At 34.9% G+C, this 24025-nt stretch overlaps 1 protein-coding gene across 2 annotated transcripts in view; it reads left to right on the forward strand.

Annotated features, from left to right (window-relative positions):
- TPK1 (thiamin pyrophosphokinase 1) overlaps positions 1 to 24025 on the forward strand; it is a 254862-nt gene that overhangs the window by 128257 nt on the left and 102580 nt on the right. For both annotated transcript variants that reach the window (XM_037835935.1, XM_037835936.1), the window contains exons 6-7: positions 9410 to 9505; positions 14809 to 14955. In XM_037835935.1, coding sequence (XP_037691863.1) covers positions 9410 to 9505; positions 14809 to 14955 — 243 coding nt within the window. The remainder of the gene's footprint in view (positions 1 to 9409; positions 9506 to 14808; positions 14956 to 24025) is intronic.

Raw genomic sequence — 24025 nt, forward strand, 5'->3', positions numbered from 1 at the left:
ATAAATTTCAAAAAATTGAAATTATCCAAAGCACATTCTCTGACCACAGGGGAATACAATTAGAAGTCAATAACTATCAGAGACTTCCAAAATTCACAAATACCTGGAGGTTAAACAACACACTCCTAAACAATCAGTGGGTTAAAGAAGAAGTAGCAAGAGAAATTGCTAAATATATAGAGACAAATGATAATGAAAAGACAACATACCAAAACCTATGGGATGCAGCAAAAGCAGTACTGAGGGGGAAATTTATAGCACTAAACGCATATATTAAAAAGGAAGAAAGAGCCAAAATCAAAGAACTAATGGATCAACTGAAGAAGCTAGAAAATGAACAGCAAACCAATCCTAAACCAAGTAGAAGAAAAGAAATAACAAGGATTAAAGCAGAAATAAATGACATAGAGAACAAAAAAACAATAAATAACACCAAAAGTTGGTTCTTTGAGAAGATCAACAAGATTGACAAGCCCCTAGCTAGACTGACAAAAATCAGAAAGAGAGAAGACCCATATAAACAAACTAATAAATGAGAAAGGTGATATTACTGCAGATCCTGAAGAAATTTAAAAAAATTATAAGAGGATACTATGAACAACTGTATGGCAACAAACCGGATAATGTAGAGGAAATGGACAATTCCCTGGAAACACAGGAGCAACCTACATTGACCAGAGAAGAAACAGAAGACCTCAACCAACCAATCACAAGCAAAGAGATCCAATCAGTCATCAAAAAACTTCCCACAAATAAATGACCAGGGCCAGATGTCTTCACAGGGGAATTCTACCAAACTTTCCAAAAAGAACTGATACCAATCTTATTTAAACTCCTTCAAAACACTGAAGAAAATGGAATACTACCTAACTCATTTTATGAAGCTAACATCAATCTAATACCAAAACCAGGCAAAGATGCTACAAAAAAGGAAACCTACAGGCCTATCTCTCTAATGAATATAGATGCAAAAATTCTCAGCAAAATATTTGCAAATCGAATCCAAAGACACATTAAAAAAATCATACACCATGACCAAGTGGGGTTCATTCCAGACATGCAAGGATGGTTCAACATAATAAAATCAATCAATGTATTGCAACACATTAACAAATCAAAAGAGAAAAATCAAATGATCATCTCAATAGATGCTGAAAAAGCAAAAGCATTCGACAAATTCCAACATCCCTTTATGATAAAAACACTTCTAAAGGTAGGAATTGAAGGAAACTTCCTCAATATGATCAAGAGCATATATGAAAAACCCACAGCCAGCATAGTACTCAATGGTGAGAGACTGAAAGCCTTCCCTCTAAGATCAGGAACAAGACAAGGATGCCCGCTGTCACCACTGTTATTCAACATTGTGCTGGAAGTGCTAGCCAGGGCAATCCGGCAAGACAAAGAAATAAAAGGCATCCAAATTGGAAAAGAAGAAGTAAAACTGTCATTGTTTGCAGATGATATGATCTTATATCTGGAAAACCCTGAGAAACCTACGATACAGCTACTAGAGCTAATAAACAAATTTAGCAAAGTAGTGGGATACAAGATTAATGCACATAAGTCAGTAATATTTCTGTATGCTAGAAATGAACAAATTGAAGAGATACTCAAGAAAAAGATACCATTTTCAATAGCAACTAAAAAAAAATCAAGTACCTAGGAATAAACTTAACCAAAGATGTGAAAGACCTATACAAAGAAAACTACATAACTCTACTGAGTAAAGGAATAGAAGGGGAACTTAAAAGATGGAAAAATATTCCATGTTCATGGATAGGAAGGCTAAATGTCATTAAGATGTCAATTTTACCCAAACTCATCTACAGAATCAATGCAATCCCAATCAAAATTCCAGCAACCTACCTTGCAAACTTGGAAACGCTAGTAGTCAAATTTATTTGGAAAGGGAAGATGCCTCGAATTGCTAAAGACACTCTAAAAAAGAAAAATGAAGTTGGAGGACTTACACTCCTCGACTTTGAAGCTTATTATAAAGCCACAGTTGTCAAAACAGCATGGTACTGGCACAAAGACAGACATATTGATCAATGGAATCGAATTGAGAATTAGGAAATAGACCCCCAGATCCACTGCTGACTGATCTTTGATAAGACCCCCAAAGCCACTGAACTGGGACATAACAGTCTTTTCAACAAATGGGGCTGGGAGAGGTGGATATCCATATCCAAAAGAATGAAAGAGGACCCCTACCTCACACCCTACACAAAGATTAACTCAAAGTGGATCAGAGATCTCAATATAAAAGGCAGTACCATAAAACTCCTAGAAGATAATGTAGGGAAACATCTTCAAGACCTTGTATTAGGCGGCCACTTCCTAGACTTTACACCCAAAGCACAAGCAACAAAAGGAAAAAATAGATAAATGGGAACTCCTCAAGCTTAGAAGTTTCTGCACCTCAAAGGAATTTGTCAAAAAGGTGAAGCGGCAACCAACTCAATGGGAAAAAATTTTTGGAAACCATGTATCTGACAAAAGACTTGATATCTTGCATATATAGAGAAATCCTACAAGTCAATGACAGTAGTACAGCCAGCCCAATTATAAAATGGGCAAAAGATATGAAAAGACAGTTCTCTGAAAAGGAAATACAAATGACCAAGAAACACATGAAAAAATGTTCAGCTTCCCTAGTTATTAGAGAGATGCAAATTAAGACCACAATGAGATACCATCTCACACCAATTACAATGGCTGCCATTAAACAAACAGGAAACTACAAATGCTGGAGAGGATGTGGAGAAATTGGAACTCTTATCCATTGTTGTTGGGACTGTAAATGGTTCAGCCACTCTGGAAGTCAGTCTGGCTGTTCCTTAGACAACTAGATACAGAGTTACCCTTCAATCCAGTGATTGCACTTCTCAGTATATACCCGGAAGATCTGAAAGCAGTGACACGAACAGATATCTGCACTCCAGTGTTCATAGCAGCATTATTCACAATTGCCACGAGATGGAAACAACCCAAATGTCCTTCAACAGATGAGTGGATAAATAAAATGTGGTATATACACATGATGGAATACTACACAGCTGTAAGACGGAACAATGTCATGAAACATGACAACATGGATGAACCTGGAAGACATAATGCTGAGCGAAATAAGCTGAGCACAGAAAGAAAAATATTATATGCTACCACTAATGTGAACATTGAAAAATGTAAAACAAATGGCTTATAATGTAGAATGTAGGAGAACTAGTGATAGAGAGCAATCAAGGAAGGGGGAATGATTACCCAATAAGAACAGATAAGCTATCATGGGTAAATTTAACATTCTGGAGATGCCCAGGAATGACTATGGTCTGTTAATTTCTGATGGGTATAGTAGGAACAAGTTTACAGAAATGTTGCTATATTAGGTTATTTTCTTGGGGTAGAGTAGGAACATGTTGGAATTAAAGTAGTTATCTTAGGTTAGTTGTCTTTTTCTTACTCCCTTGTTATGGTTTGTTTGAAATGTTTTTTTATTGTATGTTTTTTTTTAATTTTTTTTTTATAGATAGTTGATTTTAAAAAAAAAAAAAAACAATGAAAAAAATATGCTGAGCTCCCTTGAGGAGCGGGTGGAGAATGCAAGGGTAATGGGCTTCCCCACTTCTATGTTTGCTGATGTGCTCACAGACATAGGAGACTGGTGGCTTAATGGGTTGAGCCCTCTACCACAGGACTTGCCCGTGGGAAGACTGTTGCTGCAAAGGAGAGGCTAGGCCTCCCTATAACTGCCTAAGAGCCTGCTCCCGAATGCCTCTTTGTTGCTCAGCTAAGCCAACTTGGCAGGTGAAATCACTGCCCTCCCCCTTACATGGGATCTGACACCCAGGGGAGTGAATCTCCCTTGGCAACATGGAATATGATTCCCAAGGAGGAATCTAGACCTGGCATCGTGGGACAGAGAACATCTTCCTGACCAAAAGGGGGATGTGAAAGGAAATGAAATAAGCTCCAGTGGCAGAGAGATTCCAAAAGGAGCCGAGAGGTCACTCTGGTGGGCACTCTTATGCACAATATAGACAACCCTTTTTAGGTTCTAGTGAATTGGAGTAGCTAGCAGTAAATACCTGAAACTATCAAACTACAACCCAGAACCCATGAATCTTGAAGACAATTGTATAAAAATATAGCTTATGAGGGGTGACAGTGTGATTTGGAAAGCCATATGGACCATGCTCCCCTTTGTCTAGTTTGTGGATGGATGAGTAGAAAAATGGGGGAAGGAAAAAACAAACAAATAAACAAAAGGCACCCAGTTTTTTTTTTTACTCTAATTGCTCTTTTTCACTTTAATTTTTATTCTTGTTATTTTTGTGTATGTGGTAATGAAGGTGTAAGGGATTGATTTTGGTGATGAATGCACAGCTATGTGGTGGTACTATGAACAATTGAATGTACACTTTGTTTTGTATGACTGCATGGTATGTGAACATATCTCAATAAAATGAATAAAAAATTAAAAAAAAAATAAATAAAAAAGCAGCAAGAAATCAGTCAGGGGTGATGTCTACTTAAAAGCCAAAAGATTTTCAGGTATTTAAAGCTAGAAAAAACAAGTTAAATAAAGGTTTGGTATAAATTATAAAGGCATTTTCTGCTTAAAGCCACCAAAAAACTTAAAAAAAATAAAAACACAGTTTAAGCAGGCTTGAGTATAAAGTTGGTAGGTTAAGAGTATAAGCTTCAGATCACAAAGAGAATTCTTATTAGCTGAGTGATATCCTAAACTGGGGTGATTATAACAACCTTATAAAGTTATGGGGATTCAAGAACATAACTCATGTAAAATGTTTAATGTCTCATATAATGCAGTGTGCTAAAATGTTCTTATGAATGCTATTAATAATTTAGTGAGGAAAATATATCAAAATATCCTTAAGATTATCTGATTTTTCAGATAATTAGTTTATGTTTTCTTATAAAAGTCTTCGTTTATTGAAAAAATTTTCTTAGATTTTATTAACTACATAAACATAATGGAAACCTCATTGTGCTTAACTATGCTGGTTGAGAGGCTATATGCAAGTGGCTCAAAATTTTCACATTTGATTGGGCATTTTACCTAGGGGGAAATAGCACCTTATAATCCCAGTCCATAAAGTTACATAGAGGTCTCAGAGCACTATGAAATCTTTGTGGAATAATTTGCACAATTACTTTTTGTGTTAGGTAAATAGACAGGCAATATAAATGATTTAAACAAAACTGAATAATCTAATAGCAAGTTTGGGAATGCTTTCCCTGGACTAACTCCTTGCCTCTTGTTTTATGAGGCTCTGTTTCTCTGGATATATGTATGAAATGACAGTTGATGTGTTGTTATGATTTTTTCCTAAGGATTTCTTTCCCATTAAAGAGTTTTAGAGGAATCAGCATAATATAACCTAATTGGTTTATGTGTTTTAAAAATAAAAGCTCATGAACCTCTATTAGCTAATTTACTGTCAACCAGTATATTAAGTAATCAAGAATGACAATCTGAAGGCTTTTTCATTGGTCTTTGCAAATTAGGTTGATTATTGGCACCCATTGCCCTGTATTAATTTCTATTAGTTGGCATTAAGCACTGACACTGCCTGTTTTTGTGCTACTGGTAAGCTTAGAATGGTTTTTAGATTTTTAAATGGTTGGAAAGAATTAAAAGAAGAATGTTTCGTGACAAATGAAAAGTATACAAAATTCAGAATTTCAGTTTTATTGCAGTACAGCCATTCCCATTCACTCATTTATTGTCCATGGCTGCTTTCATTGCTACTCAGGCAGAATTCTGTAGGTTGATCAGAAGCTGTATGGCCTGCAAACTGTGGATCCAGGGCAGTTCTAGGCTGTCTTCTTGTGTTGTGAAGTGGCTGACATCTCAACACATCATTATGTTGCAGAGTAGAAGTCTCTTCCAGTAGTTCATGTTTATATACCAGCAATTCTTGTGCTCTCATTGTCTGAAGTGTGATATGTTGTTCATCTCTAAATCATTTGCAGTGGAGAAGTAGATGAGCTACACTGATTGTCTTTAAGTTAAGACACCTTCGAAACTGGGTCTCAAATTGAGAAAGAGAGGAGTAAATTCCCCAAGACAAACTGGGTACTAATATCTAAAACGTTACTTAATGTCTCCTCCCCCCCCCCCCAATAGATCCCTTGCAGATTTTTATTAGGATTGTATTGATTTTACAGGAAAATGAAGAGAGGATTATAGCATCAAAGATTTTCTATCTGGAAAATACGAATAGTTATCTATCTACTTAAATATCTTATATTCCATGGTAAAAGCATCATGGTTTTCTTCATACATATTTCTTATTTATTTAACCTTAGTTGTTCTTGGTTTTTGTATTGTGGATTATATCGATTTTCTTCATCATTTTTGAATAGACTAATGCTGATATTTAGAAAAACAATTGTGTGGAAAGTCTACTGAACTCTTTCTAATTCACATTGTTTTTAAGCTAATTATTTTTGGTTTTCCAGCAAATAATGGTTGTCTTGTCCTTTCCATTATTTAAATATATTATTTTACTTTGTATTACTTAGAGTTTTCTAGGGAAATAGAAACGACAGAAGATATACATAATGTAAATATATAATATTGTAAAATTATGAGATTTTTATCAGAATTGTCTTATGTGACTGTGGGATGGGCAAGTCCAAATTCTATACTGCAGTCTGCAAGCTGGGAACTCTGATGACCCTTTTTGAGAATTCTCTAGGAGAAGCTGGTTGGATGAAGTAGAGATGGAAAGTCTCTCTTCTGACTGCTGAAATCATCACTTCTCCTTTTAAGGCCTTCAACTGATTGAATGGGACTTCTCTCATTGTTGAAGGCAAACTCCTCAGTTGGTTGTAGATATAATCAGCCATAGATGCAATCAAAGTACTAATGAATTAAACCCCCAAAATATCCTCACAGTAGCAGTCAGGCCAGTGCTTCCTTGATCAGACAGCTGGACACCACAACTTGGCCAAGTTGTCGCATGAGCTTAACCATCACAGTCCATCCCTTGTCAACGTGATACCCATACACATGTCCTTAAACCATACTTAATCTAACAATACTCAGCTGTCCTATGTACAACTGTAAATACACCAACTTCCCCCAGAATAGGATGCGAATCTTTGGGTAATATTCACTCTTAAACTTGATATATATATATATACACACACACACATATATATACATATATATATGTATATATTCTGTGATAGCTATGTATATGTATTCTAGTTTGCTAATGCTGCTGGAATGCAAAACACGAGAAATGGATTCACTTTTATAAAAGGGGGATTATTTGTTTACACAGTTACAGTCTTAAGGCCATAAAGTGTCCTAGGTAATGCATCAACAATAGGGTACCTTCACTGGAAGATGGCCAATGGCATTCGAAAAACCTGTTAGCTAGGAAGGCACGTGGCTGGCATCTGCTCCAAGTTCTGGTTTCAAAATGGCTTTTTCCCAGGATGTTCCTCTCTAGGCTTCAGCTCCTCAAGAATGTCACTCTTAGTTGCTCTTGGGGCATTTATCCTCTCTTAGCTTCTCCGGAGCAAAAGTCTGCTTTCAAAGGCCATCTCCAAAATGTCTCTGTAAGCTGAAGCTCCTCTCTCAGTTCCAATGTGTTCTTCAAAGTGTCCCTCTTGGCTGTAGCTCCTCTTCAAATGTCACTGTTAGCTGCACTGAGTTCCTTCTGTTTGTCAGCTCTATTTATATGGCTCCAGTGATTTAATTTAGACCCACCCATTCAGGCCTTTTCTATCCATGGAACACCTCCATGGAAATTATCCAATCAGAGTCATCACCCGCAGTTGGGTGGGGCACATCTCTGCGGAAGCACTCAAAGAATTACAATCTAATCAACACCGATACATCTGCCCACACAAGATTACATCAAAGATAATGGCGTTTGGGGGGACATAATACATTCAAACTGGCACAATATGTATCTGCTATGAGATATAAGATCTTAAATAAAGATAAACCATTATAACCTCAAAGATAATACCTCAAAGATAATAGTCACTGATGGGCAAACAAGTTAGCTAATATCTGTTGAATTACTGAGTTAATAAATAAATGAGAATATTCCTCTATGATCTGGCATATGCTCATATCTTCCTTTCTTTTTTGTGGTGTTAGCCTGAAACACATCAAGTTCTTTAAGCCCTTGCTTGGCAATTATTGTAAATTTCAATGTTCTTTTAGGGTCAGGAAAGTATATGTCAACGATCTTGTGAAGATGGCATACACATCTTTTAAAGAATAATCTATTTCTGAATGATTGGCAATTAATTTTTTCATTGGTCACCACATTGTAAGACAGTCATAAATGAATGAAGCACAATTTGATCTTGACACCTTTAGAGAAATCTTGAAGTAGAAGAACTTGCAAATCTACTGAGAATGATTCTTAAAATAATTTAAGAGGCAGTACAGATATTTTGTATCCTTGAAAAATCTTTGAATGGCAACTTTATATAGTGTATTATGTTTAGGTTTCCCTTACTCAGCTGTTTGTCAAAGACCAAGAATTGTTTTATTCCTGAATTAAGAAGTTTGAACTCCCATTGTGCTCTGGTTTTACATACCTTTGCCTCTAAGACATTAGAGGAAAAGGCATCATTTTAAAAATATGGTTTGCAATCTTAATTTCACTATTGCCAGCAAGCTTTTTTGTAGATTTATGTTCATAAATATATTTATGTTCATAAATATATTTCACTGTTTTTCATGAGGTAAAATATCTGTTGTAGAAGAGGAAAGGAACTGATAAATTCGCTTCATTACGTCAAAAAGATAATCCAAGAGACATATTTACACAGACATAAGTCTTCATGCTTCTTTTCACAAGGGATGGGGATGGGGTGGGGCAGTGGTAGAGGAATTTTATAGTATAGCTAACTTGATTTTTCTTAAATTTAAAGTTTTATCATTTGATCAGTATTAATATTAGTATTTCCATTAATGTAAGTATGCTTATGATGTCTGCTTAAAGTACTTGAAACTTCTTTAGAAATAGTTTCATTTTAATTTCAGGTAATTTCACCGTAAATATAATTTATAATACTTATACCAAAGTCCTTATGTTAATCGTGAATGTCTTTGCATCCGTGATTTTTAAACACCATTAATCTGGTATGATTTCCACTTTTCTTGGGTAAAATTATTCTGATAATCAGCCCATTATTTTAACATTCTAATACCATTACAGAGAAGTCCTGTTATGTGAGACAAAAAAGATAATGATAATGATTCTAATGATAGGGACATAATATGGGCATAATAGGTTATGTCTGTTGATTCCTTAACTTTACTCTCATGGCTCTTGATCTTGTTTGTAAGGCTGAAATCATTACTTATTCTTACTTTTTGTTTTTTTTTTAACTTCAATAATAGGGTTGTGAGCTGATTTCAACACCTGATCAAGATAACACTGACTTTACCAAGTGCCTCCAAGTGCTGCAAAAGAAGATAAAAGAAAAAGCCCTACAGGTATGATGTGAATGTATTTGATGATGAAAAGTGTTATTATTACCAAGGATGTAGAAAATTATGTTTTTATACATTTGAAATACATCTGTATCCCAAGCATGTAAACAGTACCTGACATTCAAATATTTACTGAATGAAAAAATATTTATAAATATGGAAGGGCCCTGTTTTAGCAAACCTTGTTTTATCAAATAGCAATAAACATTATTAATTGCCTCTTTTAACTTGGCAGGATTTAGCTCTTGTCCCATTATCACTGAACTTTACTGATTTGGGCATTATGTCTATTGTCTTCACTCTGTTTAAGAGTCATTTCTCCTAACATTTGTAATGTTAAGGTCTTGGAATGCATGTAAAATAGACTTAAAAATGATGTTTACAGCTTATTCTGATAATATTTTGGAAAGATAGGAAGAGACTCAACAATAGCCAGTGATACGATGGAAAAGATAAATCTAGATCTTGAAAACCTAGGAAGTAAAGTTTAAAACGTGGAAGAGATTATTAATCAATTTTATCTTATGAATTTTTAAATTGTTTTATTAAATATTGAGTAAACACAAAAGAATATTTATAAAATTTCAATTAGGAAAAAGAATATTATCTTTGAAGACCCTTCTCTGTCCTTTCTTTGATCCCCTCCCAATCCCTTCACCCACCAAGATAGTGATAATCATTTTAATGAGATCAAATTTATCATGGCTTACTCATTGTTATTGATGTTATAATAATCATGATGGATAAAATTCTTTAAACTACTGATTTGGACACTAAGTAGAGATACCCAATATTTTATCGTATGTACCTTCACATTTCTTCGTTTTGCAGACTAGAGGAAGGGTAAATACAAATTGTACAGATTGTAATCTTTCTATGTGAACTGTAATACCTTCTTTTTTTAACCCACTTGATATACCATGCACGTATTTTTCATTTCATTAATCGGTGTTTTATGTCTTCTACAACTGGCTTCTTTTCCAAGTTCTAACTTACTTGCAAAATTGAGAGCTAAATTTTCTCATAAGTTATTCCCATTGTGAACTTGACAAGAATAAATCTTGCCAACTTTCTTGAAGTATGAAAGCAATACCTTACAATTCCAACATTGCTGTCTAACTGAGGCATTGTAAGATTTTTATGACAAATTTGTCTACCTTCTTTCCTGTGCCTCATATACCTCAAAGGAATGTTGTAAGCTTAAATGGATACTTTATATGAAATTCTTGAGAGTAACATGATAAACATATATTATACACACACACACGTACATATACATTCAGCTATGTATATATGTATACTCACACTGCACCTTGCTTTGTAGTATATAACCAACATTGTCTCTGTGGAGTGCCGAAGTAACTATACATTCAGCTTCTGGTACAGATGCTTTGCCAGCTCAGTATAATATAAGAGAACAAAGAGAAGAAAAAGGATTTCTGGACACCAAGTGAACAAGCACACACTTTCCTAGATTGTTTTGGAGAAACATTCAAAAGAGGAATTCACATCTCTTTTCCCCTTCTCAGAAACCAGTGATCTTTTTTATAATGCTGTGTAACAAGAGAAAATAGATAAACCCAGTGCTTTGAAGTGACTCAGGAGATATTGCTATGGATATAAAAAGCTTACTACCTTAGAGACTGTGGCAACCTAATCCATCCCTGCCAAAGAAGCATACTTTTTATATAGGCCCCTGAGCAGGGGTTAGGTTGATCTGCTTACAAGGAATGTCAGTTTGATAGCTCACTTGCTAGGTAAAATTTCTCATCAATGCATAGTATTATAGATTTGGCTGGTGTGGTGCCTTTCTGCAGAATATACTCTGACCTTACGTGAAGTGGATTATTTTATTTCTGAATTCCAGCACTGTGAAGATGCAGATACTGGCGATGGTGTAAGAACCTATATCTTGAGGATATCTGTAAGACTAATGCCCAAATAATAGAACTTCCTGAAATTACTACCTTGTAAAATTTTTCCTATTTATTCTGTGAATCTTTAGCAAGATGTATTGGATATGATAGTACCTACATCCATAATTATGATTATTGTCCACAACGAAAATAGCATCTATTTTTAAGAATTGATTTTAAGAAATGATTCAGTCTTGACTGGAATGATGTTACCAATAATCACAGGGATGTATGTATCAGATCAATGTATTTTCAGTGGTAGTTAATTAGGAAATTAGGGCTAGAAAAATATATACGTAAAAATACATTCTTCTTTGCCTTAATTGATGAGCCTAGCTCATCTTTCTACCTTTCTCTCTTAGTACCTGTAAGTACTTTATGCTTCCATGACCCTCTTATTTTCCCACTAACAATTCTACTTAGCATTCTATGGTCAGTATCCTGTTCCATAACAGCAAGTAGCATGCTAACATCTAGCTTCACAGAGTACAACATAATATGGTGCAAGCCTTTCTTCTTAACCTACAATGTACCTTCCCCTGTGCATATTTGGTGAATGTATGTAATTGCCAATATGAAGAGTACAATCAAAATATTTTGAAACACATTAGGAAAGAGGAATATCTGAATTCAGATTACACAGATTACATTTTAAAATATACTGCTTATTCATCATGATATCAGATGGGGATTAAATTTCAGCCTTAAAGGTTATGGGATCCCTCAAGGCTTACAGTATAGTAATGAAAAATTGAAAACCTAAGAAAGGAATTCCAGAATCTGCATAGGCCTTGCTTCTGAAGTGAATTTAGAATTATATAGATAGGAACCTGCCATGTGCTTTTTAATAGAGCCTTAAAACTTTCTCTACTGTATATTTCATATGTAACTTCTTTAATGTATTTTAATGCAACACATATAATTTCTTGGCCTTTCCCACTGGTCTGGAATGGCCTTCCTAATAAGGCCTTCTAAACATGACTAGAAGCCATTTACATTTCTTGATCTCCCACACTGGGCATTTGATGCTGAAGGAGTGTAGAATGTTCAACAGGATTAATTGTATAGATCCAGAAATGGCTAGCACAATACTGTGTGATAGTAGCACAATATTTTAAGTACACTGAACAGAGATGACTGAGTACAGTTGAAAGTAGAAGGCTAGGGACACATATGACACCAGAAGGAAAGATAGAAGATGAAGACTGGAACTGTATAACTTAGTGAAACCCAGAGTAATCGATGATGGTGATTAAATGTACAAATACAAGAATGTTTTTATATGAGGGAGAATAAATGAATGTCAACTTTGCAAGGTGTTAAAATGGGATGGTATTAGGGAAAAAATACAATCAATGCTAACTAGAGGCTGTAGTTAACAGTAATATTGTAATATGCTTCCATTAATTATAATAAAGGCAATTGTTTGGCATTGGTATCAAAGCTAAATGTCTATAGAGAGGGATATAAGTGAGGGATATGGGATTCTTGGTGGTGGTGCTCTTGTCTGACCTTTTTATTTTATTTTATTTTTTCTTTTATTTCTTATTTCTTATTTTTATTTTATTTTATTTATTTATTTATTATTTATTTATTTGGAGTAATGAGTGTGTTCAAGGACTGATTTTGGTGAGGAATGCACAGACTATATGTATTCAACATATATGATGATACTGTGAACAATTGTACACTAGATAATTGTATGGTATATGAATATGTCTCAGTAAAGTTGCAGGGGAAAAAATAAACAGAGGAATACAAGTGCTGGAGAAAATATGGAGAGAGGGATATACCTGTACACTGTTAGTGGGAAAGTAGAATGGTGCAGCCCATCTGGAGGGCAGTGTGGTGGTTACACAAGAAGCTAAGTACGGGGTTGCCATAAGGTCCTGCAACCCTATGATTGGGCATATTTGGAAGAACTGAGAGCAAGGATAAACGAATGGACATTTGCACACTGGTGTTTTATGGTTGCAATATTCATGGTTTCCAATGGAGGAGGTGGCCTAAGGGTACATTGGCTGATAAACGGAATGGTGAACTGTGGTGTATGAATACAATACAATATTGAGCAGCTGCAAGAAGGAATGAAGTTGTGAGTCATGCAACTAGGTGAATGGAGCTTGAGGACTATTTTGAGTGAAATAAGCCGGAAACAAAAAGACAAACCTTGTAACGCCTCACTAATACAGACGAACTATAATATGTGAACTATGAAAATTGAATCTCAATTCAATTCAATTCAAAAGGAAGAGATGTTTATTTTGTGCAAAATCTGTATTTTCTGTAGCACACTATATAATTTAACTTGTATGGTAAGTTTATTCAAACACCATAATTACCTGAACTTTGAATATGGAGTGAGATCTGGTTTGTTTGTACAGGTTAGTGTGAAGCCTCAGTACATCCCAAAGTAATTTTGGAAGGGAATAAAAGTGTACTTGCGAAGCACCCTTGAGGGACTGGGTTAAAATTTATAAATATTAAGCTTCCCCACCTGGGGAATTCCTGATATTCTCACAAGCATTGGGGGCTACCAATTTAGAAGGTCAATCCCTCAGTCTTGTCACTTTAAAGGAGAGGCTGAGCCTACTGATAATTGTGCTTTAGAGTCACAACCAAAGAACTTCTTTTGTTGCTCAGATGTGGCCTCTCTCTCTAAACCAACCCAGTGGTGGACTTGCTGCCCTCCCTTCCCAGGGGTGTAAATCTCCCTGGCAATGTGGAATATGACTCTTGGGGATGAGCCTGGACCCAGCATTGTGGGATTGAGAAAGCCTTCTTGACCAAAATGGGGAAGAAAAATGAAACAAAATAAAGTTTCAGTGGCTGAGAGATTTCAAATGGAGTTGAAAGGACATTCTGGAAGTTATTCTTTTCCGTTACATAGATACCCCTTTTTAGTTGTTAGTGTATTGGAATAGCTAGAAGGATATACCTGAAAATGTCTAACTGCAATCCAGCAGCCTTGATTCTCAAAGATGATTATATAACTACATAGCTTACATGGTGTGACCGTTGATTGTGAAAACCTTGTGGCTCATACTCCCTTTATCCAGTTATGGACAGATGAGTAGAAAACTGGGGCACAAAATTAAATGAATACTAGAGGGGAATGGAGGAGATGGGATGTTTTCAGTGTTCTTTTTTACTTTAATTTTTATTTTAAAAAAATTTTTTGGAGTAATGAAAATGTTCAAAAATTGATTGTGGTGATGAATGCACAACTATATGATGGTACTGTGAACAATTGATTGTACTCTTAGGATGATTGTATGGTATGTAAATATATCTCAAAACTGAATAAAAAAACTCTTTAGGTGTTTTATACTCTTCGATTATTTAAAATTCATTAAATAGGTGACTCACAGATTTCTTTGCCTTGCTTAGGTTGATATGATTGTGACACTGGGAGGACTTGGTGGACGTTTTGACCAGATTATGGCATCTGTGAACACCCTGTTTCAGGCGATTGATATCACTCCCTTGCCAATTATAATAATTCAAGATAAATCTCTCATCTACCTGCTCCAACCAGTAAGTAAAGAATAAACATACTGTAAGCACTTTGCTTTCACAAAACTTCTAACATTTGTATCAACTAAGAGTAAACCTTAGCTACGCTTATGTCTTTCAATCTTGTTTCTCACTTGAGCCTACTTTAGGCTACTTCCCTCAAAGATTTCTCTTTTCCTATCATTTTATCGAGCCCAGAAAAATTGTAACTTTCAGTTAAACTAAATAAGAAGTAAATTCAGTAGTTTTGCATTTTGAGCAGCTGGATGTGAATGATAATTTTGAGAATTCTCAATATCCTCGAGGAAACACCAAGTTTTGGCAAATATTTCAAATGGAATTCTCATATGTATGTATTTTGAGTGTTGTCATTATAATCAGAAATTAGATTTGATTTTAAGTACTTAAAAGGAAATCTTTAGTTTTTACTATTCATAAGTTGCATGCTTATTATTTTCATTAATTGTTGTAGTGCTTGGAACAGAGTTTTACTAAATAAGCAAATTTTATAAGGATGATTTGTAAATTTCAGTTTGAAAATTAACCGTTTGGTAACATTTTTTAAAAAGTGGTGTGTATTTCCTTCTTTTTTGCCTTTGATTATACTGTAGTACTTACAGTTTTGATTCTTCCCCATCTGCTCACTTCCCTCTGTATCTGTTTTGGGTTAACAGTGTTGTAATTCAGTTAAATAATCTATTTAAAGATGGAAAAATATTTGGAATTTTTTATCTGGTTGATTTTTAGCATATGATGTTTTTTATATTGTATTTTGATAAATTTCACTTGCTACGGGTTAAAATGTCATTACGAGTGAAAACTTCACTGTTGCATTTACTTCAAAGCAATATTCAATATGCTATTTTTGAAAATTAAAAAAAATAGGATGCATAACAATCTTCCCTTAAAAGTAAGTATCTCTATTTTACTTTCAAAATATGTTCCTAATAAGATTCCATGATCTTTTATGAGCAAGAGATTTTATGCAATAAATGGGGGACATTTTAGACATGAAACATCACTTATGTCAATTACTAGTTAACCACTGAAGACAGTTTCATGCTCAGGGTAATGTTTATCATGCTAACCATGCAAAGTGTGAATTGCCCCTGGTTTCACATACTGTACATACTTTCTCATTTTCTGGCTCCGTGCTCCTCAGGAGTACAAAAACATTAGCTTCTGTACACTGAGCATAAATTATCTTTTATCTCCAAGTTTTATGGCAGTTTGTAATACAAGTTAATAGGATTTATGACCAAGAAATGAGATGTCCAAGAGTTAATAAGACATTCCTTTTACATTATCTCAAATCTTGTTCAGTGATTCCTATTCGGGATTCCAGTATTTGATGTAGTTGAGAATGATGTTACAGAGCATACTTCTGTTGGTTTTTATCTTACTTGAACAAGCTTCTAAATTTGTAAATATTTTTTCCTTATGACTTAGTCATGTTTTACTGCTACATTTTTTTTTTTTTAATTCCCTCATGAGTTCAGTTATTTATTTGTGTTAAGTCCTGTCATTTTATACATTATATATTTGTAATGCTGGTCATAAATATAATAGAAATATGTTAATAGTCTGATAGGAAACTGAATATTCATGATGTAAATTTGGCATGCAGGATGGTTGCTGCTGAGAGCTGAGGGATAGGTGGGTCCACCCACGTATACATACGTCTGTTACAGTCCCATCAGAGATAACATCAAAGATTTGATTCTCAGGGTGATAGGAAGGGGAGGCAGGAAGTTCCCAATTCCATACAACATGATTTATCTATTTATTTATCACATTTTGATAATCTTTTATCACCCAATTTTAATCCCTTTCTTAGAATAGTGAGTATTACTTTATTCTTTCTCTGCATTCTCTTCTTACATAATTTTTGTTGTTGCTTGACATTTTATATTCTCTAATATATATTATACGGTAGTATATATTATATAGTGGCATAGAATCTAGTATAGAATCTAACATATTATCTATCTAGTATACATTATATAGTAGCATAGAACCATAAAATATTAGTGTAAAGTCTTAGAGATTATTTTACAGTTTAATAATCATGGGGACATAAAGGTAAAGCAGTTTGCTCAAGGACGTACACAATATTTCTTTGAAAGAAAATTGCTGCCAAAAATAGAGTAGATCTCTTGCATTGATACTCTAAAGAAGGACCTCTCCATGTCTTAAGATTGTGGAAATGTCTAACATTTCACACCTGTTAATGGCCTTCACATTGAACTTTCCCATTTCCCTTCCTCTTCCATAAGGCAAATTATTAACACCCATTTCCTTCTGTCCCAGCTCCACCTAAACTTGCTTCTCAGAGTAAATTCTGCCACTCAGTGCCTGACCAAAATGCTTGTTATCTTCACATTGTGTCCTTGCTTTGTCAATCTTTTTCTTTGACTTAGCTGCTCTACTCTTTCAGGGCAGCAGATTCTTTTTCACATGGGATATGTATGGACACATACCTTTCCTAAGCATCCTTTTCCCAATGTTTGTCCAGCTTTCTAGGGGAAATTTTTCTGTGCCCATTCTCCTCCTCATCTCTTCTTTCCCCTTTCCTTTTGTGTTTTCTTCTTCCTCCTCCTCTACAAGTGCCCTGATGTCCTCTTTAGATCTCCATAGAAATCTTCCCTCTATGGTTTTATCTATGTTTAATTTTACCTAACCACTCCCGTCAAATATTTATTTTGTAACTGCTGTTTTCTGTTTTGCTATTTATTGTATAGTATACAGTCAACAACAGACACACCTATCCTGTGACAGGCACTGTGCTAGGCACTAAAAAATACACAAATAAAAGACATTACTCCACTACTGTAGTTTAGTGAAAGAGACAAAAGAATATATGGCAAAATTCTGAAATATAAGAAAATAGTGGCTGGTGTGAAAATGGCATGGGAAAAAAATAACACATTGAACTCATATTGGGCACAGGGTTGGTGGTGAGAAATGGGGAAATTCTCGGGGGAGATGATCTTAACCATAGGCTAAGGAGTCAGGCAAGGAAGGAATAAAGACATTTAAAGTGAAAGGAATGTCACCTTGCAAAGACAAGGTGATCTTAGAGAACTTGGCACTTTCAAGGAAACAGCCAATTGATGGATCATAATGGAGCCATAAGGGATGCAGCTGGAGGTAAATAGTGTCCTGTCCAGGGTGGACTTGTTTTCCAGTCAGGAAAACTGTTTTTATATTGAGGGTAAAAGGCAAGTATTTTCATCAGGGGAATGACATTAGATATGTATTTTAGAAAGTTTAGTTTCTTAGCAATGTGGAGGATAGATTGATTAAAGAGGTGGAAGCTGGGAGGCCAATTGGCTATTTTAGAAATCCAGGCAAGGAATGGTAGATATGAAGAAGAAATGATGTGGTTCTTTGGGATGTACACTCCAAAGTCTCCATTGTAGATGGAGGGATGAGTTAGGTAATTGGGTGCTGTCTTTCTTTGAGATAGAGATTATAAGAAGAATAGGTCAAAAAGGGAAGATGATCTATTGACTTTGGTGTATAAAGAGATTGAGCTACCTTTGGAACCAAGTAGAAATTTTCTAAAAGGATATATGATGTGGACTCAACAGAAGGATTTGGCCTAGGGATAATCTTGAGAAGCTTCAACATATATGTGATAATTAAAAACTTGAGAGTGGACTCTTTTCACCCAGGAAGAATGGGTGAACCCTAGGAAAAGAAATAGAATTAAAAGAGAGTGATGCCAGTGAAATCAAGGTGCTAAGAGAGTTTCAAGATGCAAGGCAGTAGTCAGCTAGAGTTTCTTAAGTTATATGGATACAATGGTGTGCCAGTTTGAATGTATTATGTCCCCCAGAAAAAGCCATATTCTTTGGTGCAATCTTGTGGGGCAGACATAATAGTGGGGATTAAGTTGGAACGTTTGAATTAGGTGGTTTGCATGGAGATGCGCCCCACCCAACTGTGGACAATAACTGATGGGATATTTCTGTGGAGGCATGGCCCCACCCATTCGGGGTGGGCCTTGATCAGTGGAGTCATATAAATGAGGTGGCTCAAGGAGAGGAAAGGGAGTGCAGCTGTGAGTGACGTTTTGAAGAGGAGCAAGCTTGCTAGAGAGGAACGTCCTGGGAGAAAGCCGTTTTGAGGCCGGAGCTTTGGAGCAGACGCCAGCTGCCTTCCTAGCTAGTAGAGGTTTTCTTGATGCCATTGGCCGTCCTCCGGTGAAGGCTCCCGATTGCTGATGTGTTACTTTGGACGTTTTGTGGCCTTAAGACTGTAACTGTGTAGCGAAATAAACCCCCATTTTATAAAAGCCTATCCATCTCTGGTGTTTTGTGTTCTGCAGCATTAGCAAACTAAGACATAATGGATTTGGCAACTAAGAAGAAACTTGATAAGGCACATTTTTTTTTTGCAATTTTATTGAGATACATTCACACACCTCAAACCGTATAAGATACAATTTTGATGTCACAACATGGGTAGAAACCAAGATTGCTATGATTTGAGTAGTAAATGGAAAGGAAGATAGAAATGTGTTTCTTTTACTTATTGTTTATTCCTTTTCATTGTTTATTTAGAGAAGGTGAATTTTGGGGGACTAATCTGGGAATGAATAACCATTTAAAATTATTTTGGTGGGACCATTTTCCAAGATAAAAACAAAAACAAAATTGTGACATAGATTTTGAATCATGCCTTTCTTTCTTTTCCATTATGACAAGGAGTACAGCAGTTGTTGCTATTCAGTTGCTGTGCCACAACTTCTGTAAGATGGCTTGCAAATTTATGGTCCACCCCCACCTCCAGTCTGAGGCCCTTGCCTTTCCTCTTCCCTTCCTTGAGCCTCAGTCATTAGCCTAAGAATAAAGTGTGAATCTGAGTCAGTCCTTTTAAAGCTCAGTCTTTCTAGTCTGTCTTAATATTACAAGGCCTAGGGAAATAACTTATTTTGGTTTATCAAGCTGATCATTGTTCTCTGCAAAAAATATTTTTGTTTCAGTCACTCTCTTCTCTAAACGCTACTCTTTTTTTTCCCTTTTTCACACAGCGTTTACAAATAAACCTCCCTAAACATAAAGGTGACACTTCCTTCATCTGAATCATTTTCATTACTTTTTCTCTTATACAATAATAAAACAAACATTTTGAGTAATAACTTTTCTCTTTTTATAAACCTTAAACATATTTATGGCAAAAGATAAGGTAACAATTACCACACAGTTCACCTGATGCTAGCTAAAACTGAAGATTTGGATAGTCTCAATGGATGATTCCTATCATCAAAATTGCTCTTTACGAGTCCTCTTATAAAATACTGGATGCCTGAGCATTTCAGGATGGGGGTCAGAAGCTATGGCTTATTCCACTTATTTCTTTTTTGGCATATGTTTCTTCCTAGTTTGTTGAAATTTGGAGGGGGTGGGATTGTTTCTTTTAGTGCATAGTGTGTTACTCCTGCTGAGGAAATACATAAGAAAGATGGGGGTAGTGGCGGTAGGTTTTAAAGAATCTGGTACAACAAAATCTCAAGGGAAAAAAGGTGAAACGCAACCTTGATACCCACTGCTTACCCACATGACGTACAAATTCTTTGACATTAAAGAAGTCTTTCACTAAGGGATGGCCACCAACAAAAACCTATGGTGATCCTTCAGTGATTCCAAAGCAATAAAGACATATCAAATTCAATCTTCTTGGTAATGTTGAAAAACTTATTTGGAAGAGTGGCCTTTCATTTTCAACCATGAGTGACAGAGAATCTGTTTTGGAGATCTGATGCAATCCATAAAAGAGTGCTGTGTGTAGATGAAACAATAGAAAAGATAGAATCAGCATTTATCTGAGTTCTGGCATTATAATTTATCATAATTCAATTCTGGGTAAATTAATGGAATATTGGATACTGGATGTCATCTTTTCCTTTATATCCCCATAGTCCTCTGTGGCAAGGACACAAGTAAACATGTGTCATGTATACTTAGTTCAATTGAGCATTGCTTCAGCATCTTCCTTTGATTGAAAACTAAGGGTTGCCAGTGCAGTATCAATGTACTGTGAAGTATTTGATTGTTAGCAGCAGGGAAATGAAATAAGCATCTGGGAAGAAGATTGGCACAAGTCAGTGTTTCTAGATAAAGAACTTCAGTTGTATGAATTCAGCCAATTTTTTTTGCTTAATTTATGAGCATTTTATTATTTGTTCCAAAACTGAAAGTGAAGAAAAAGTGGAAAATTTATACAAACAAAATTAAGCTAAGAGGGATGGAGGTTGGAGGTACCTAGTCAAACTAAGCATTCACTCTGGACATTTTGAAGATACCCTGAGCAATGGTATAAGGTTACTCTCCCATACCCACTTAACACACAAACACTCATACATAACACACACATACACACCAAGAATCTAACCTCTCCTAAGCCAGTCTTACCAAGAAGGAGAGAAGTATTCTGTTAGGTCTATTGAGGTGGAAATATTTTTGAAAATCCTATCCTACATAATTGTCTTTTAAAAGTTCCACTTAGGTCTTTTTAACTTTAGTCATTATCAGAATTATGGTATTTGACTTAGACCTAAATGGCGTAGTATAATGAAATTTTTAAAAATGCATAAGAAACAGAAAGCAAGCTAGCAAAACAGGGTATACCCAAGTTAATAGATATACTGGGAGCATGTTAAACTTAAACCTTCTATATTGTCTTCTGAAGCAGACTGAGAAATTGATAACATAATATTAAGTAGATAGGACATTTTAAATGTCACAGATATAGTGACTATTAATATAATACTGAACTCTCTTGATAGCTATGCATGAGTTCTGAATAGCCTCTGTACCTGAAAGGCTGGAAAATTACCAAAATAGATGAAACTGCATAGAACAATATTGTGACAATATGGTAAATCCATAAACAGCCTAGGAATTTTCTGAATCCTACTCCTGCTTTATATCCATGTGTGCATTAAGAGAGTTGGTCAGACATGAGTATGTATTGCATAGCTTTTTTTCTCTCATATATACAGAGATGTTGTACAATGAATAACACATTCCAAACATTTAACCTTTAGCATTTTATCGTCTGTGTTTTATTTATATGTAATAGATGTATTGTTTTCAGAACCATTTGCAAGTAGTTGCAGACTGACATCACTTTACGCCAAATATGTCAACATGCATCTCCTAAAAATAAGGATTTCTTAAACATACTAATGCTATTTCTAGAACAAATAATATCAACAATTTCCTAATGTTATGTATTATCCAGTCCTTCAATTTTCACCAATTGTGTCAAAAGTTGTCTTTTATAGCTAGTTTTTTTGAATTAGGATCTAAATCTAAATATTTACATTGCATTTGGTTCATTGTGTCCCTTTTAATATCTTTAATCCAGAGCAGTCTCCCCGATTTTCTTTCAATTATGTTTACTTTTTAATGAGACCCGGACATCTGTCTTGGAGAATATTCTGCATTCTGGATTTATCTGATTGTTTCTTTGTAGGGGTTTTTAACTTATTTCTCTGCTGTGTTTCCAGTAAATTAAGAATTAGGTCTAAAGGTTTGATTAGATTCAGGTTAAACATTTTGCCAAGGATACTTCATAGACAATGCTGGGTACCTTGTATTGAACCACATTAGGGGGTACACATTGTCAAGTGTCTCACTTAGTGATGGCTCAGTTTGATTACATGGTAAATGTTGTTCATTTGTAAGTGCATTTTTCCCATTAGCATGTTATATATGGGATGAGTCTTCAGTGATGTCTAAATCCTGATACCCACCCCCTAAATTTTTTTACCTAATGGCTTTAAGATCCATTGATAAGTCTTGCCTAAGTTATCACATGGTAATTATAAAATTTTCTGATTGTCATTTCATCTCCTAAAAAGAGAATTTTTCTTATCAACCATGGATAGAGTATTGTTTCTCATAAAAAATGAAGGTAACGATTTGATAGAACCACCTACAATGATGATGACTGAGTTTTTTTCATTCTATTTCTCTTGATATATATGTACATGTGTGATTTTCATTTATTCAGTATTTTACAATCAGTTACAGTAATTTTTTTGTGCTTAAATTACCCACATTTAACTAGTGGAACCAATTTCTATGCTGTATCCTGTGTCCTTCTGACACGACCCTCATAGTCACCTGGTTTTCTGACACCAGAAGATGTCTCAGGTTCATCTTGAGGACCCCTACTCCCTTTTAATGAAGAATATTTAGAAACCAAGATCTAGTAAGCAGAGTAGTAGATGTATGTGTTTATACATATAGTTAAATCATGAGTTCACAATGATATTTTTAATTCAATTTTAATAAAGTTTTTCAACTTTGTAATTTGTATTTCTTTAACCCCCAAAATCCTGGTTTGTAGTAACATAACCACACTTGTTCTGTATTGTAATAAATTGTAACTAGTTTCAAAATTATAATACTCATATTACTACAAATGATAAAATTTCTGAGTGAAATTTCAGATTTCTTGCAGTTCTTTCTGTCCTTCTAACTTTAAAATATGTCCCCATTATTGTGTCTAAAATTTTTCATTTAAAATAGTAATCTTTTTTTTCTTTCTGTGGTTATGCTACCAATTTGGTATAATGTTAGGTTCATTTGTAGCTTTTAGCTTATTTTAAGTTACAGAGTTTTTTTTTTTTTTTAATTTTTCCACTTAATATTATTTAAAAATTTTAATGTAATTTTATTGAGCTATATTCACACACCATAGAGTCCATCCAAAGTATACAATCACTGGCTCACAGTATCATCACATAGTTTGCATTCATCCCATGATCAATTTGGAAACATTTTCATCACTCCATAAAAAAGAAACCCCAAAACATCCCATACCCCTTATTCCCCTCCCCTATTACTGACCCCTAGTATTGGTGTGGTACATGTGTTACTATTAACTACAGTCCATAGTTTTCAATAAGTACGTTTTTTCCAAATACCCTTCTATTATTACTCCTTGTAATTGTGTTGTACATTTATTTTTAAATTGTTACATATTTCAAAAGTTAAAACTATAAAAAAAGTTATCCTCAGAAATGTCTTGCTACCATTTCTGTCCCTGCCACCACCATTCTTTTCCAACATCT

This window comes from Choloepus didactylus, chromosome 5, assembly GCF_015220235.1.
Source record: "Choloepus didactylus isolate mChoDid1 chromosome 5, mChoDid1.pri, whole genome shotgun sequence".
Lineage (NCBI taxonomy): Eukaryota > Metazoa > Chordata > Mammalia > Pilosa > Megalonychidae > Choloepus > Choloepus didactylus.